General features: G+C 38.9%; 2 protein-coding genes across 13 annotated transcripts in view; one reads left to right on the forward strand and one right to left on the reverse strand.

Annotated features, from left to right (window-relative positions):
* Positions 1–9,381, forward strand: part of LOC124256353 — a 64,892-nt gene extending 55,511 nt beyond the window's left edge. For all 3 annotated transcript variants that reach the window (XM_046690345.1, XM_046690343.1, XM_046690344.1), the window contains 3 exons: positions 3,729–3,789; positions 4,266–4,334; positions 8,658–9,381. In XM_046690345.1, coding sequence (XP_046546301.1) covers positions 3,729–3,789; positions 4,266–4,334; positions 8,658–9,313 — 786 coding nt within the window. In that variant the 3' untranslated portion in view covers positions 9,314–9,381. The remainder of the gene's footprint in view (positions 1–3,728; positions 3,790–4,265; positions 4,335–8,657) is intronic.
* Positions 9,382–12,642: 3,261 nt separating this feature from the next.
* On the reverse strand, positions 12,643–15,932 carry LOC124256355 (GATA zinc finger domain-containing protein 14-like). Of its 10 annotated transcripts, XM_046690355.1 has the most exons (3): positions 13,614–15,932; positions 13,488–13,550; positions 12,643–13,424 (listed from the first exon to the last, which is right to left on the reverse strand). In XM_046690355.1, the coding sequence occupies exons 1-3, from the start codon at positions 14,064–14,066 to the stop codon at positions 12,963–12,965; spliced, it is 978 nt and encodes a 325-aa protein (XP_046546311.1). In that variant the 5' UTR covers positions 14,067–15,932; the 3' UTR covers positions 12,643–12,962. The 10 variants fall into 10 exon arrangements, with proteins under 10 accessions (XP_046546311.1, XP_046546302.1, XP_046546309.1 ...); XM_046690346.1 differs by having other exon boundaries at positions 12,643–13,985; positions 14,049–15,932; XM_046690353.1 differs by lacking the exon at positions 13,488–13,550 and having other exon boundaries at positions 12,643–13,487.
* Positions 15,933–16,528: the final 596 nt, after the last annotated feature.

Below are 16,528 nucleotides of genomic sequence, written 5' to 3' on the forward strand. Positions count from 1 at the left end.
TTGGTGTGATTAAGTTGGTTAAGACAAATCGAATCCAGTCATGTCATAAACTATGTAATTTCCTTAGTGACATCACAAAATGAACGATTCCGTTATTTCACGATATGAATATTGCATACGTGCAAATTGCATGCCAAAGGAAAGTTTACATCTGTATTAGATATTCTCTAAACCAGAAATTACGAATGGCGACTGACCTCCCGTTTGCAGTCGTTGCTGCAGACAGCACTGAATTGTCGGTAATATCGCTTTCTCGCTTTCTCGCTCTATCGCTTGCTCAAGCAATGATATCGCTTTCTCGTCTCCTGCTATCGCTTTCTCGTCTCGCGCTATCGCTTTCTCGTCTCGCGCTATCGCTTTCTCGTCTCGCGTGTTATCGCTTTCTCGTCTCGTGTTATCGCTTTCTCGTCTCGTGATATCGCTTTCTCGCCTCCGAATTTTAAGGCGAGAAAGCCATTGCCCTAATCAGCCACCATAGAAATATGATTACAATGATTACATTTACATCATCAGTGAATGGAAGGATCACAGGGTGACAATGGAAACTCAGTATCGGGCATGTCCACCATTGGCAGCAACACAGGCCATGCACTGTCTTCTCGTTGATTCAATGAGTCTTTGATTATTGTTCTGGAGGATAGCATTCCACACCTGACGCAGTGCATCTTAAAGATGTCGACGAACAATATGGCGAACTTGGCGAGGTGTCGTTACACGACGTTGACCCCACAGGGCCGTGTCACGCTTCGAAACAGCGTTAGAAAGACGTATAGGTATATAGACCCTACCCTAGTACTATATAAAAGGCCTTTTACTATCATAACTATTTATAGAACTATATAAAAGGCCTTCTATATAGTACCAGGGTACCAGGGTAGGGTCTATATACCTATATGTCTTTCTAACGCTGTTTCTAAGCGTGACACGCCCCTGTGGTTGACCCTAACGTATTCGATCTCTGGTGGTTCCTGTCTGCTGGTATCTGACCTGTAGACTGAGGATGGTTGAATGGTGGCATTGAAACCGTTGTGCAACAACTCGACTTGACGTGCCAACTTGAAGCATGCCCAAGGCACGTTTAAGTTTCTCCGCTGTCAATCTTGGCAAGTCTTTTGATAGTGATGTGGTTTTTAAGAGTCTTTTATAGCCATATTCGGCAAGCTTTTCCAAGACAAACCCATACATTTTCCATGATATGCACGCAACTGGTTGTGTTTTGGTGATGCCTCCCACAGAAGAGTTAGAGATGGGTTTGATGAGTTATTGTTTATCAGGCTTTGTCTAGAACATCGTGTATTCCTCACTCGCTGATGCAGTTTCATATGACTTAAACCCGGACAAAATTACATCCATTTCACTGGGCCCGAGAAGATCCGGGTTAGAATTGATCTTCAGTAACCAATGCTTGTCGAAAGAGGCGACTAACGGGATCAGGTGGTCAGGCTCGCTGACTTGGGTGACACATGTCATCGGTTCCCAGTTGCGTATATCGATGCTCATGATGTTGATCACTTGATTGCCTGGTCCTGATTGGACTATTTACAGACCGCTGCCACATAGCTGAAATATTGCTGAGTGCAGCGTAAAACAAAACTCACTCACTCACTCGGGCTTGCTTTGTTGCCTTCAGGCAATTAAACATTTGTAATGTCCACATCCACTTTAAATCGAAATACTTGAATTCTACAATGATCTTGCTACTGGCGATACAACATCGTGCTCTGTTGGTTACACGGTGGCCGATATTGCTGCTAAAGCAGCACCCAAAAAATATGTGACACCACTTCTTAAGGCATACCCTTATGCAAAACAAATACAAAACCGTAATTAGATCTCTTACCTCCATGATTTAATGCAAAAGAAGTGGGACACTCAAGTAGGTATAAATAGGTTACATCTACTTTGGCTATCAGTCCAGATATGAAGAGATTATGCGGCAATGTCGCATTGGCCACACAAGATATACACACGATTACATAGTAAAAGTTAATTATTGTGGAGTTATCTCCCTTAGACCATAGAGCGCACGCTTGTGGCTGTTTGCAGACCGCGTGTTACATCCGGGGTTTTTGCATGCTAAATGGCAGCCTACATCTGGGCAGACACGCGCCAGAGTATAAACCGTGATTGCCTGAATTCAGCCTTGTTAAATAATTCCATAATTCTCATTTAATTTTTAGGTTTCTGAAGGAAATTGAGTCATTTATAAATTTTGAGTTTTTTTACTGAAAGGAATTTTAATTTCTTGGAATGAAAAAACAAATTTGTTGGTAGCAATGCCTTCATATAGGGTTGAAGTAGCGTAAAATGATTGTCCGCTGAGAGGGTATGTGACATGCTTTTATAGTTTGGCATGAAATGCATGTGGACTCGCAAGTGGATGTTTTGTCAGAAAACCTAATCACATTGTAAATCACCGATTTTATGCATTTGTATTAAATAATCTGTCTATGTAACTGTCAATAAAATAAACAGCAGACCACAGACTGCTTGCAGAGGGGTGGGGGGGGGGAGCCAATGACTTGTAACAGCGGCAGTGTTGGGTCATAAAGGTCAACGTTCGTCAATGTAGGTCAGCTATGCACGTGATAGGTATGAAGAGGTGTTCATTTCTAGCAAATAACCGGGGAATGACATCTCTGATGACCCTGATGTCAAAAGAATCTAACTTTGCATGCCTACCTTTTTGTACATGGTTTTGTTTATTGGTTGTTGGTTTATTTTTCACAATTTTTAGCACGATGTTCTTTTTCATGCCAAGAGCAAAAGTTGTACGTTTCATGTAATCCGACACCTTATAAATCGGTTTGCTACGTTTGCTCTCGTTTTAAAAAAAATTCAACATATTTCTAATGAAACGTTTAGCATCATCTGAATAAGCTTTCATGATGACAGCTAGAAGTAGTCAATCTGAATGATCCAAACGGTCTATCACTGTGCAGTGCACAGGTAACTATCATGAACTGCACGTGCATTTACCTTTATGACCAAACACTGCCGCTGTTACGGGTCATTAGCTCCCTCCCTCTGCAAGCAGTCTGCGGTCTGCTGTTTATTTTGTTGACAGTTACATAGAGAGATTATTTAATACAAATGCATAAAATCGGTGATTTACAATGTGATTAGGTTGTCTGACAAAACATCCACTTGCACAGTTTGAGATCGATTGGGTCATTGGATGAAGAGATATTTACAAAAAACCGGGTCCACATGCATTTCATGCCAAACTATAATCACTGTAGCCCGTTTTAATATTTATTTGTTTTTCTGTTGTGATACATTTTTTTTAGAATATGCTGGTCTTAAACCAAATATATGTTACTCTAGTGTTTTACTGTCGTTTGACGACATGTTTTATAGTATAGATTTATTAGGTTTAATGTATAGATTGTTCTCGTCACAGTATGGCTGAAATATGTCCAATGTTACGGTAAATATTAACTCACTGACTCACTCGTTTTTGACACAGATGTAAATGTTCCTTAACCCATTTGTGAAGGCACACATGCGAACATGTTTTGGAAGACTGCCTTTGTAAGACATGTTATCGTATCCTAATTGTTTAGATCGATGCTCATGCTGTTGATCATTGGATTATCTTGTCCAGACTCGATTATTTACAGACCGCCACCATGCAGCTGTCATATTGCTGAGTGCGGCGTAAAACTAACCTCACTCACATATTGTGAGACAGTTCATGATAAGTAAATAGTTTGCTATGTTTTCAGCGCATTGAAGAGAAAGAAGTCATCGAGAAGAGAGCGCCAACAACCATGGACTTCTTGCTAGGTAAGTTAGTATTAGCTTAACCATCCCCAATCACATATCTAAAAATCAATCCGACTACTAAACTGTTGTATCAACAAGCCTTTGTCTGGCATCATAATGGTAAAGACATGCAAACTGCGTCTTTCTCCGAATCTGAAATCACTACCTCGGGACAACTGACATTACATGAAACGTGGAGTACTTATTGATACGACACGATTGGACACAAAAAACATTAATCAATATCTTTATTTGAAAATCACAATATAACATGTGTTGCGTGATGTGTCGTAAGACAAGAAAATTAAACGAAATGTCCGATTGTCCAATCTGTAAGTTACGTTTCTTCGAAGCGGTTAAGTGTAGACGAAGGAAGGCTCAACTGGCCGTGCCACATAGTAAATCTTACCGTGTTTCACCTTGACGTAACAGGTATAACCATGAAGCCCCATGTCTAACATCCACAGTAATGGAGATGCTCATTTTTTATGTCACAGGTGTGGCCAGAGAATGTGTTGTTCATGAGCTGAAACCAGGAGCTATAGACAGATCTATGTTTCTGAAGTGTGAGTACATTCATAATCTCCCACTTATACCCCATATTACCATTTGTCAATTCCAGAATATAAGTGGTAGAGTTCGGTCGGTAGAACCACTGGTCTTCGTCTCTCCTGGTTTTATCCACTCAATCAATTGGTCGCGTGTAAATCATGTGCTGGGAACACTGAAAACACTGCTTGTGATGCAAGGCTATGAAAAGGATACAGTATCCATGCCATACCTCCATTAGTATGAAGAATACAATAATAGAACAATAAGACGGTAACACGAACTCACCAACGGAGGCTGTTGCTGTACCCAACTTAATGCAGCGGTACAGGGAAAGCGGGCACTTGTTGGACAGACCAAAAGCAAGAAGAACACGTTTGACCACGCCCACGAAAGCCAAATATACATGAAATCCCTGCGATCGTGTGTGGGTTGGGGGTGGGGGTTATGTTTTGAGGGGGTGTAGAGGCAGTTAGGGACAAAGGTGTTGTGGAATGTGATCAAGAGTTTGCCAGTAAACAATGGCAAACAATAGAAAACTGACCTTAGCAGGCGGCTTTCCAACTTATAGTCAAATTTGTTACCATAAATACGGTACAGTTTTCATGGTCTGCTCCGAAACGACACCTTGCCCCTATGGACGATGTCGCTTGTATACTGCGTTGTGGGTGATAATTACAATGGGAGCATGGAACAAAAGAGCCACACAATCATTAACCTGTTGTGGAAGAATGCAGATTACTCTCTCACTCAAGGGGATCTTGATGTAAGTTCGAGTTGCAGGGTAAGAGTTGGTACTCTTGAATGAAGACCAACGCCGGCTTTGATGTGAGCTGTGATTTGCTCCATAAGTTTGTTTGCTCAAATATATATTATATCTTCACCCTGTAGCATAATAATAAACAATAATCAATACAACAGTCATATCACACCTATTCTAGTTTAGGCCATTACACACAACAGTTACCGTTACTGATAACAATTATATATCTGACACAATATGCTCAATGTGATGCATATTACTTAAACTGCATCAACTCCAATACGACGTATGCAATAACTAATTAAATGTTGTTTTCAGAAAGAATTATACATATTATACTATGACATGGAATGTATTAGCAGCAACATATCACACACACACACACACACACACACACACACACACACTCACACTCACACTCACACTCACACTCACACATATATACATAGTGAGTGAGTGAGTGAGTTTGGTTTTACGCCGCTTTTAGCAATATTCCAGCAATATCACGGCGGGGGACACCAGAAATGGGCTTAACACATTGTACCCATGTGGGGAATCGAACCCGGGTCTTCGGCGTGACGAGCGAACGCCTTAACCACTAGACTACCTACCGCCCATATATATATATATATATAAGTTCATAAAGTTCATAATATAACTACACTTAAATATTAGATCCTACATGATGTGTTTATAATGGAGTAAAGTAACGTTAAACAGAGTCTTGTTGTAGAGCGAAATGAGAACTTAAGACGTCCGTCAAAATGTCAAAACTCTTGTTTTAAGGTGCCTTTCTTTTTATTATTTATTATTATATTAACGGATATTTATATAGCGCACATAGTCCACGCACAAGTGCATGCTCAAGGCGCTGGTATGTTTTCCCCCGACCATTGGATGTCAATCTCAACGGAACATCTTATAATCAACCTCAATACCCTGGGGATCATACAACTCTTGCAGCCACTAGGCGCACCGAGTTATTGTGGCTTTCCCATCCTTACGAGTAGGGCTGGATATTGCCCTGATTTTCATATTGCGATATATTGCAATAACTTAAGAGATATTGCAATACATATTGTGATATATTGACTGGAAGGTTTCTGCCCAAGTGCGTACATATTAAATCCATAATAGCTCTCTGAGTGGAACATCATTTTATTAGTTGCTGTTACACCATACTTTCAGGCTCCCCGTCCCCATTGTGCATGGCTGTATGCCAATGGTTTACAGATAAATAACATGATATAGATCCTTAATGTGAAATATTTACTTGAAGTATTGCAACAAAGTTTTGTGAACATAATGATAAAGGTAACAGTATAACTTGATTTTCATGGTCAGTGTTGTTTGTTTCATCAGAGTGCCCTTCAATGCAGTATGTAATTGTTGTTACTGTATGTCAGTGATTCATTCGGATTCAACTCCAATAAAAACAACCCGTGAAGGCTAAAGCCCTCGCAGAGTTTATTTAAATAACTACCTCGTAAGGGTGATTAAACTATGCATATAAACATTTCCATTTGACTAAAGACGATTACGATAACTAGTTAGTCATATTCCAGTGACTTCAGTTTCACTTGTTGATGTGTTAAAACACCCTCGTAAATTGACATTACATTTAACTTGTAATTCAAAACAATACCGAAGAAACATGCAGACAACCTTATCGATGCGGTTTTGAACAAAGAACGCACCTCGCAATGAAACGCCGCTTCAGCCTGATTTCCACGTGCCGGAGATGTGTCTAATCTATTTCGCACGTGGTGCACGGAATTTCTTTTCACAACAAGGCGCGAGCAGCTGTTTTGTGATTAAGACTTAGTATCCAAGTTGAACGTATTTTCACGGTGTCCTCCCATTACGCAGACAGCCAGTTCGCAGACGCTTTATAACAACAACATTTACGGTTAGTGAACAGATTAGCAACTACCTGCTACCTGCACATTATAATGGAATAGTCCAAATAAAAACACAAGAAAAATACTGAAACTATAATATTTACTTTGAAAGACGGCCGAAAAGACATTAATTTGAATTTTGATTGAATCAGTATTTAATAACAGTTGATTTTCATAAACATTTCGGTTTAGCCTTCTCATCTAATATCATCATATTGAAAACATTGTCAAAAAGACATCTAAAATAATTCCTACTAAACAGAACAACACCAGTTGTTCTACAGGATTTACTCCCATCTGTAATAGTCAACCGAACAATCTATGAGTTAAGAAACTCTGATAATTTTAGCCAACCATGTACAAGACTGAAGTACTCAACATCATCTTTTATTCAATCAGCAGGTAAAATATGGAATAATATTCCCTTAGTTTTTCGAAATTGCAACTCTGTGGAATCATTTAAATCTTATATCCACGTGAAAGAAAAATGTGTACCTAAATATTATTCATATGGAATAAAGAAATTAAATGTTTTGCACACAAGAGTAAGATATATGACGAGTACACTTAATTATGATTTATTTAGAATAAATATTTAAAAATGACGCATCATGTCAATGTGGCCATGCATGTGAGACTATTTTTTGTTACTTCTTTGAATGTCCATTCAAATACATAACCTGTTACAATCTTTAGAGAGCATTGTTAAAATCAGAACATTGATATACTATTATTGGGAGAGACCTTTTTTTAGTTGGATAACTTGTGCCCAATCCTTTTCTTGAATGAATAAAATATATTGCAGTCAATAAACACAATCAAACCTCTCAGTGACAAACCTGTTTTTATATTCGATAATAATTGATAGTTAAAGAATTTTGAGAAGAGAAGACAGATTATCATTTAATCACAACATAAGTTCTATTTACACACAATCAACCTTCTCAGTAATGAACCTGTTTCAGGCTCACCCCACTCTATTCACTAGACAGTGGACTGTTCCATTATACCCGTAGGTTTTACCCTAATTAACCTTCTGCTTCAGTGTCTGTCAACTGACTGTCTGTCAAATGGGAGATAACCATTTTCACAGATAACTTCACATTTTGCCGAGCGATCAAATTAGGTCACGTGACACTCCAGCTGCGACAGGTTTGACAAGCAGTCAGCAGGTTCCTCGTTATACCGCGTTTATCCGTATATTCTTTATATGACAACATATGGGAGCAGACACTCCTCTGTTTTTGCCCCTGGTGTGATTACCCGCTCCCCAGCATCTACCTGTTTGAGTGACCTAGAATTTCATCTTCCTATATATCTGATAACATAGCGTTATTATCGTCTGTGGATATATTGCTGTAGATTGTTTCTACCTTTCTTTTTCACACTCATTTTCATTGCTGACGAGAAATAGGCGCATAACCATTGCTTACTGAATCGCTCTTCTTTACTCTACATTCAGGTTAAAATAGTATCAGATAATGGAATGGTAATATACATGTGTACTAGATGAAAGCACCCGCCTCACTGCAGCAAAGTGTTTGTGTTATACTATTTGTAATTGATTATATTGCAGTTATTCAAAAATCACTTCGTATACTTATCACTTTATACATTTATTATTACAACTTGTGTCATGTTTTATTCACAATCCGACTATGTGTCCTGTTTTGTAGGTACACCACTGAAGTATGACAAAGACAGAGTCAATCTCGACACAGTCCACATCAACACAGAAGGAGACCTGGTCAACAGGAAGTCGGACACCAGACCTGCAGGGGAAGGGAGACTGAAGAAGTACTGGGGCACATGCAGCACTGACCCCCTCCCCCAGGATGGTTGTCCCCAGTACTGGGAGGTGGAGAACAGGGTCAGTCTGGACAAACCACTCTCAGGGACCAACCTCATCCTGGAGGTTGGAGTATGTAGGGAGGAGCAGAGGGACGTGAGTCATTGTATAGATGGACGTCCTTACTCCTACTGTATGGACGTCGCCCACTGTACTACACACGGCGGGATATGCAGGAAGATATGGAAGGAGGGGAAGTATGTGCTGTGTCTGCCTGACACTCTCCCCAACACAGCAGGGGCATCACACACACTACATTACGGTGTTGTCTATGATGACGCCAGGAAGAAGATTGTCTTCATTGATGTGAAGGAGAAGAAAGTCATGTCGACGTTAGACAATGTAGACTGTAGTGAACCACTGTGGCCGATGTTCGGGGTGTATAACCCACATCTCCTCACTGTCAGCATGAGACTTGTAGTGGGCAGCGACATCAACATGACGGAGGAGAAGAAAGCGATGATTGTCAAGGCGCTGTCGTGATGCCGTGGTGTGAGAGAGATTGCCATGATGATGATGATAGATGAACATAGATATATAGATATTTACTTGTGCAGCAAACGACCACATATCATTACAAATTTACATGTAGGACTGACGGCTTTAAGTATGGACTAACAGCATGGGTGATCCTCGTATGTATATATAGTAACCTTGTATTCTACTGACGGGGAAAGTAGTAGTAGTAGTAGTAGTAGTAGTAGTAGTAGTAGTAGTAGTAGTAGTAGCAAACGACCACATATTACAAATTTACATGTATGACTGACGGCTTTAAGTATGGACTAACAGCATGGGTGATCCTCGTATGGAAAAATAGTAACCATGTATTTTGCTGACGGGGAAAGTAGTAGTAGTAGTAGTAGTAGTAGTAGTAGTAGTAGTACTAGTAGTAGTAGTAGTAGTAGTAGTAGAAGTGAATACTCAAAATTACACAGATAGTATTTCCCAGATGCTGACAGTCTATATGACTGAAGTAAGTACGCATGAATGAAGTGGCTGAACCGTTCGTAAAATCACATCGATTGACAAGAAGAAAATACGAACGCTGATGACCGTAGTTAGGGCAAACTTTCGGTTCGATTTGTTAACATTAACTGCATATACTGTGTGTGTATATATGATTGTTATTGCTTGCAATGATGTAGGTAACTACTGAATTCTTCACAGGACATTGTCATGTTGTCGTATAATGTGGTTGTCTCCCTTACAAAACAAGCAAAAATGTCAAAATGACCCAATGTTGTCAGACTGTGACGACTCGTCATTTGACATTATCAGTATGCCCCACTGTCGTAATCTTAAATGGTACTTTACACAATTTATACGATGCAAGAACCCGACATTGTTCTACCTTGAAGAATATGACATTGTCACACGTCACCAGGAGTTCAAAAATCCCATTTCCCGACGCCCGGGACAAGTCAGTTTTCATTTCGGGCAATCAAATAATGGTATCCTACTTGTCCGTGGGCTACTAGATAATTTCCACTTATGGTTTCAATCTGCAAATAAACTTGGATGTAATTTCATATCTGCTCAAAATGTAGCTATTAAATTTCCCAATGATAATAAAATAGTGTTATCTTTCTTTGCTATTTATCACTTTTCAATAAATAGTCCTGTAAACATAAACATCAAATACCATGTTGATTTATTCTTTCATAATTACATCATCATGATTATTTCATAAAATCAGGGCAAGTGGAAAATTAGTCTGGGCAAATTACTTTCTTAAAGTCACTTGCCCCGTGGCAATTGACTTTTTAAAAAAAAAATTGAACCCCTGCCGTCACACTTTATGTGTGTTTTCAACGCAACGCAACTGTGTGGCTTCTTTGTCTCCGTAATAACATACAAAACTTGAAGCAATATTTAAAGGACATATACACACATGTATCAACATGGCTGCTTTATATATACACAAGTCACAATCTATATCACTATCATTATTATATATCGCATTACGTTTATTTTGATTTGCAGCTAAAACATATATTACGCCAATTAGATCAGTGCAGTTAGCAGAATATTTATTACACCGCATTGTTTACATCTGTAACTTTGTCCTTGTGTCCAGTCCGGAACTACCACCTGAAGGCAGCATCACAGATAAGTTTTCAAATATTAGTTGATTTTTATTGGAGCTGACACTCGGAAATACTTAATTTCTATTGATGTCTCTTGGTATGCTAAGTTGTACATGGACTAAAGGTGACAAAGAGGTTCCACGGTGGTCATGATTAAAGCGTTAGCTCGTCACGCCGACGACCGGGGTTCGATTCCCCACATAGGTACGATGTGTGAATCCCATTCTGGTGTTTCCCGCTGTGTTATTCCTGGAATATTGCTAAAAGCGGCGTAAAATGTAACTCACTCGCATGCTAAATATTAATACAGGCGCCAGGGGCACACACACACGAACACGTGCACGCACGCAAACACACTCCACATAATAAGCAGCATGCAATACTCTCAACCTCACCCACTTTTCTTGGATCCATTTACATGTCTCGCAACTGTCCAGACACTGTTTGACCTACACATATAACTCATCTCCTGTAAATTGCACTTGTTCCTGCTCCCGTGAAGTTATGGCTCAGAAGTGGTCTTCGGCAACCCATGCCTGTAGAGGCAAATAACGGGATCGGGTGGTCAGGCTTGATGACTTGGTTGACACAAGCCAACGTATCACAGTTGTGTACATCTATGCTCACGAGGTTGATCACTGGCTTGTCTGGTTCAGACTCCCACCAGACCGCCACCATATAACTGAGTGCGGCGTTAAACAATAACCAACAAACCAACCCTTGTTCCTGCGTTGCGGTATTTCCTGTTAACACTTCTGGGAGTTACATGTATGTTAAATAGTAGGGCTGCGCAATATAACCGGTTTACCGGTATTTACCGGTTCAGACATGAAAACGATACGTATTGCGATACGGTGATCGAAAACCGGTATTTGACATGCATTCGGAAAACGTCGTAACACTCGGAAATATTCGGATATTTCCTTGTTTCATTTGTGCCAATATTATTCACATTTTTATTTTATCATCTTTAAAATTTGTAATTAAAGCTTAATCAACCATAGTGATTTTGTGGTGTTTTTGCTCTATAAATCAAGCAGTAACTCAATTATAAGTATTTTTTTGTTTAAAAATATATATCGCAATATGAATATTCTCTGCAATACCCACCCCTATTAAATAGTTATGATTGGTACCGAAACCTACACTGACTATGATGTGCTGACCAAAATCGTTCTGTTGAAAGAACGAGCGGCCGTACGGATTCAGTTTACTGGGTGGAGTGGGACATGTTTAACTACGGTATGGTATCAAGCCCCACAACACCGATGTCATGCGAGTCTGGACTAGACATTAGCAGCCTCACACTTGCATACACATCACAATATAGTATTGCAAAACTGATTAAGTGATACACAGATTCAGTCTAAATTTGCTATCAGCAAAAACATCCATCCATCCATCCATACATCCATCCATCCATACATACCAGTTTCCTTTCTTTGAGTAGCTGCACAATTGCACATAAAGTATGATATGCTAAAAATGCAGTTCTAACTTCTTGTACACTAACCAGAGTTTGCAGTGTTTTAATGCTTGATGCTAATAGAAGATAAACATAATGTATATAGTTGCATGCGCTTGTACTTTTGGTGTTATTGAGAATGTGATTAAAACATTTCACAAAAACATATTTTCCTGGATGTTAGAAATATTCACCATTCAACGTTTCTTTGTCTTTAGTTCCAGGGACGGTGGGATAGCCTTGTGTTTAAAGGCCCGGGTTCGATTCCCCACATGGGTACTATGTGTGAAGCCCATTTGTGGTGCAGTCCTCCGTGATATTGCTGGAATAGTGGTGCTAAAAGCGGTGTCACCATACTGATTCACTCAGTTGTACTTGAGTTCTATCCAAGTGATAAGCGTCTAAGACCTGCAGTACTTCACGACGACCAAGCTGACACGCTGTGAAATGCAGCTGATATACTGGAGTGGTGTTAAAGACGGCTCACACACTCACATATCATGATTTGACCACATGCTGGGTTAGCGTATTTAATATCTTCAAACATGCACCTACACATCAATGACCCTTTACAGACAGTCTATACAGTTACCATAACGGATAAAACCAACAGACGGGTGTAAGAAAACAGCTGACTATGGATGGATATATGAACAACATTGATCTTTGAAATACATGCATGGTTTTTGTGTCCGTTCCTTTCTATATGGGTGGACATATGAACCTCATTGACCTCTGAGTTATGATCTTTGCATACGTTCTCCTCTAAATGGGTGGACACATGAACACTATTGACCTCTGAGTTGTGACCTTTGTGTCTATTAGCTTCTATATGGATGGACATATGAACATTGACCTCTAAGTTATGATCTTTGTGTCCATTCCTTTCTATATGGGTTGACACATGAACATTATTGACCTTTGAGTTATTATCTTTGTGTCCGTCACCTTCTATATCGGTGGACATGTGATCATTGACCTTTGAGTTATGAGCTTTGTATTTGTTCTCCTCTAAATGGGTGGACACATGAACTCTATTGACCTCTGAGTTGTGACCTTTGTGTCCGTTCCCTTCTATATGGATGGACATATGAACCTCACTGACCTTTGAGTTATGAGCTTTGTGTCCGTTCCTTTCTATATGAGTGGATATATGAACATCATTGACCTTTGAGTTATGATCTTTGTGTCTGTTCCTTTCTATATGGGTGGACATGTGAACATTATTGACCTTTGAGTTATGATCTTTGCATACGTTCTTCTCTAAATGGGTGGACACATGAACACTATTGACCTTTACGTTGTGCCCTTTGTGTCTATTAACTTCGATATGGATGGACATATGAACCTCATTGACCTTTGGGTTATGAGCTTTGTGTCCGTTCCCATCTATATGGGTGGACATATAATCATTGACCTTTGAGTAATGATCTTTGCGTCTGTTCCTTTCTATATGGGTGGACATGTGAACATTATGGACCTTTGAGTTATGAGCTTTGTGTCCGTTCCCATCTATATGGGTGGACATATGATCATTGACCTTTGAGTAATGATCTTTGTGTCCGTTCCCTTCAATATGGGTGGACATATGAACATTATTGACCTTTGAGTTATGAGCTTTGTGTCCGTTCCCTTCAATATGGGTGGACATGTGGACATCATTGACCGTGAGTATGATCCACATGCCACGGTAGGACGTTTATGAAGCAGAACAATGAAACAAAAAAACACGTTTATCTGATTCAGAGTAGTCATTTACTATCCCTGTGTTTCATCCTAAAATACACATAATTAACAATAATAGATTTCAGTAAACCACAACAATCATCCTACAATAAAATAAACAGCAATGCATAAACTTCCAGCATATGCATACGTAAAATTCTTGCTGAGATAGTAACAAATTGCAACACAAACGTTGCTTAAAAAATAAACCTAAACTACACCTTAACATTTCTAAACACCTTGGATAGTGTTAAAATAATCACACATAAATCAAACATTTCACAAACATATCACAGTGTTTATACGAGTCACAGTTTGTAACAGCAAAATGTTGTTTTTGATTACTTGGTTTTTTAGTCTAATGAAAAGAATCGTTCACAAAGAAGGAATAATCTGAAAAATTGGTTGTTTTCATTACTGGGGTGTGTGCCAAATGCTTCAAATTCTGATGAGATATACAGGTAAATTATTGTAGTCAGGATTAATGTTGTTTTGTCCTCGTGAAAAAATTACTCAAACATGAGCATCTCAATCAGCCAAGTCACAAATCCAGACCTCTCTTTAACCATTTCAGCTTTTGGTAAAGATCTTTATGAGTACACTGAATCGATTCTAATCACTGGTCTCAAAAAGGGAATGGATGAGTGAAAGAAAAATCTAAGTAGACCAACAGCGCAATTTTTCCTCACTCTCAACTTCTAAGACAACAGTTGAATCTATTTCAAAATCCATAAACCAAGTAATCCCAAAAATAAAATTTGTTACGACTGTTATCATTGCATTTGATTTCTGCTGATCTCATAAAATAACCTGCAATAAAGTAAAATGGCAGTGGTATAATGAAGGGCTAATGCATACACACATGGATTCGAATATGAAACTACATCCTAGGCTTAACATGGGACTCATCATTTTAACACAGAATAAGGGATATCTAATCCTATAATATAGTGTTGTTTCATAAACTGACGCAGAGTATATTTACCCTGAAACAGGATAGTGTGTGTTGATAATCCTGACCAACTTTCTGGATATCAACTTCTTTCATTTGTGAGTGCGATGTTTCGATACAGATTCAGGTTGGCAATGGTATAAGAGCCTGTATTGATACGTCACACTCACAAAATAATAGAACTTTTTATCCACAAAGATTGTCAGTATTGTACTTTCCAACTTCGAAAATGCCACTCAAAGTAGTTATCTTTATCTGGATACTTCAAGAAGAACCAATGTATTAATAACATTCCACCGCTCAGTCATCTTGAACAGTTTGTTTCTATATGACTTGTATTATCTGACACATTAGTATAATGTAATGACAAAAAAATTCTCATACGAAGAGAAGGTAATGACAAGCATTTTCTAAACAATAAAATAAAAGCAATTCTGTCACAAAGGCATAATCTTGTGTACAATATTACCATGAAGGAAAATATATTTTCATGACATTGAAGAAGCTTGAGGTTCCTATGATGCATCAAGGAGACTACTGTGTCACATCTTTCATGGTGAATAAATACATCAAGGATATCATGTGTAATACAGTATTTGATTCAGTCAACATCAGAATATGGTTTCAGACCATGTATAGACATTCATACAACTTCTTAATTTTACATAGTTTTATAATTCCCCATATAGCACCGGCGGTTCAGAACAGTGAAAACAACAGCCTTCAACAGTGTTGTGTGACCTCCAAACATCACAAGTACATCGTACCATCTGGTGATCATTGGGTAATAGGACCCATGAATATCCAGGTTAGAATTGGTCTTCAGCAACCCATGCTTGTCTAAAGTGGCGACTAACGGGATTGGGTGGTCATATTGGCTGACTTGGTTGACACATGTCACCCTATCCCAATTGCGTAGACCAATGTTCATGTTGTTGATCACTGGATTGTCTGGTCCAGACTTGATTTTTTACAGACCACCGTCATATAGCTGGAACATTGCTGAGTGCTGCATTAAACAACGACCAAACCAAACCAAGTCATAGGATAATATGCACATATGTGACGTACAAACCACAAATATTAAGGAAATGAAGTTAGCTGATGAAGGCTCATAACGTTTCAAAGTGGGATGGTATAGATATGTTTTGTTTCTTAGCACGTGTTTCTACTGCATGCCATTACACTGAAGAGTCATAACATGTCATCATGTCATGTCAGAGTGAGATTCAGACAACTGATGCTAAACTGGTCACATATGATCAACCTCTGATTAGGACAGTTAAAATATATCACACGTTGTAAGATCAGTAAATATTAAGGCAAAGGCATCATTCATAAAGAAAAAAGAGCAGCCCGTCGGAGGCCTTATTAAAATAGTAATTATAAGTCTGTGAATCTTACATAAAATATCAGCTCTGATTATTTTCTGAAAATACTTAATTATACAGATTATCATAAGCATCAGA

Source organism: Haliotis rubra, unplaced genomic scaffold (genome assembly GCF_003918875.1).
Source record: "Haliotis rubra isolate DU_JTF1 unplaced genomic scaffold, ASM391887v1 Scf625, whole genome shotgun sequence".
In the NCBI taxonomy this organism is placed as follows: domain Eukaryota; kingdom Metazoa; phylum Mollusca; class Gastropoda; order Lepetellida; family Haliotidae; genus Haliotis; species Haliotis rubra.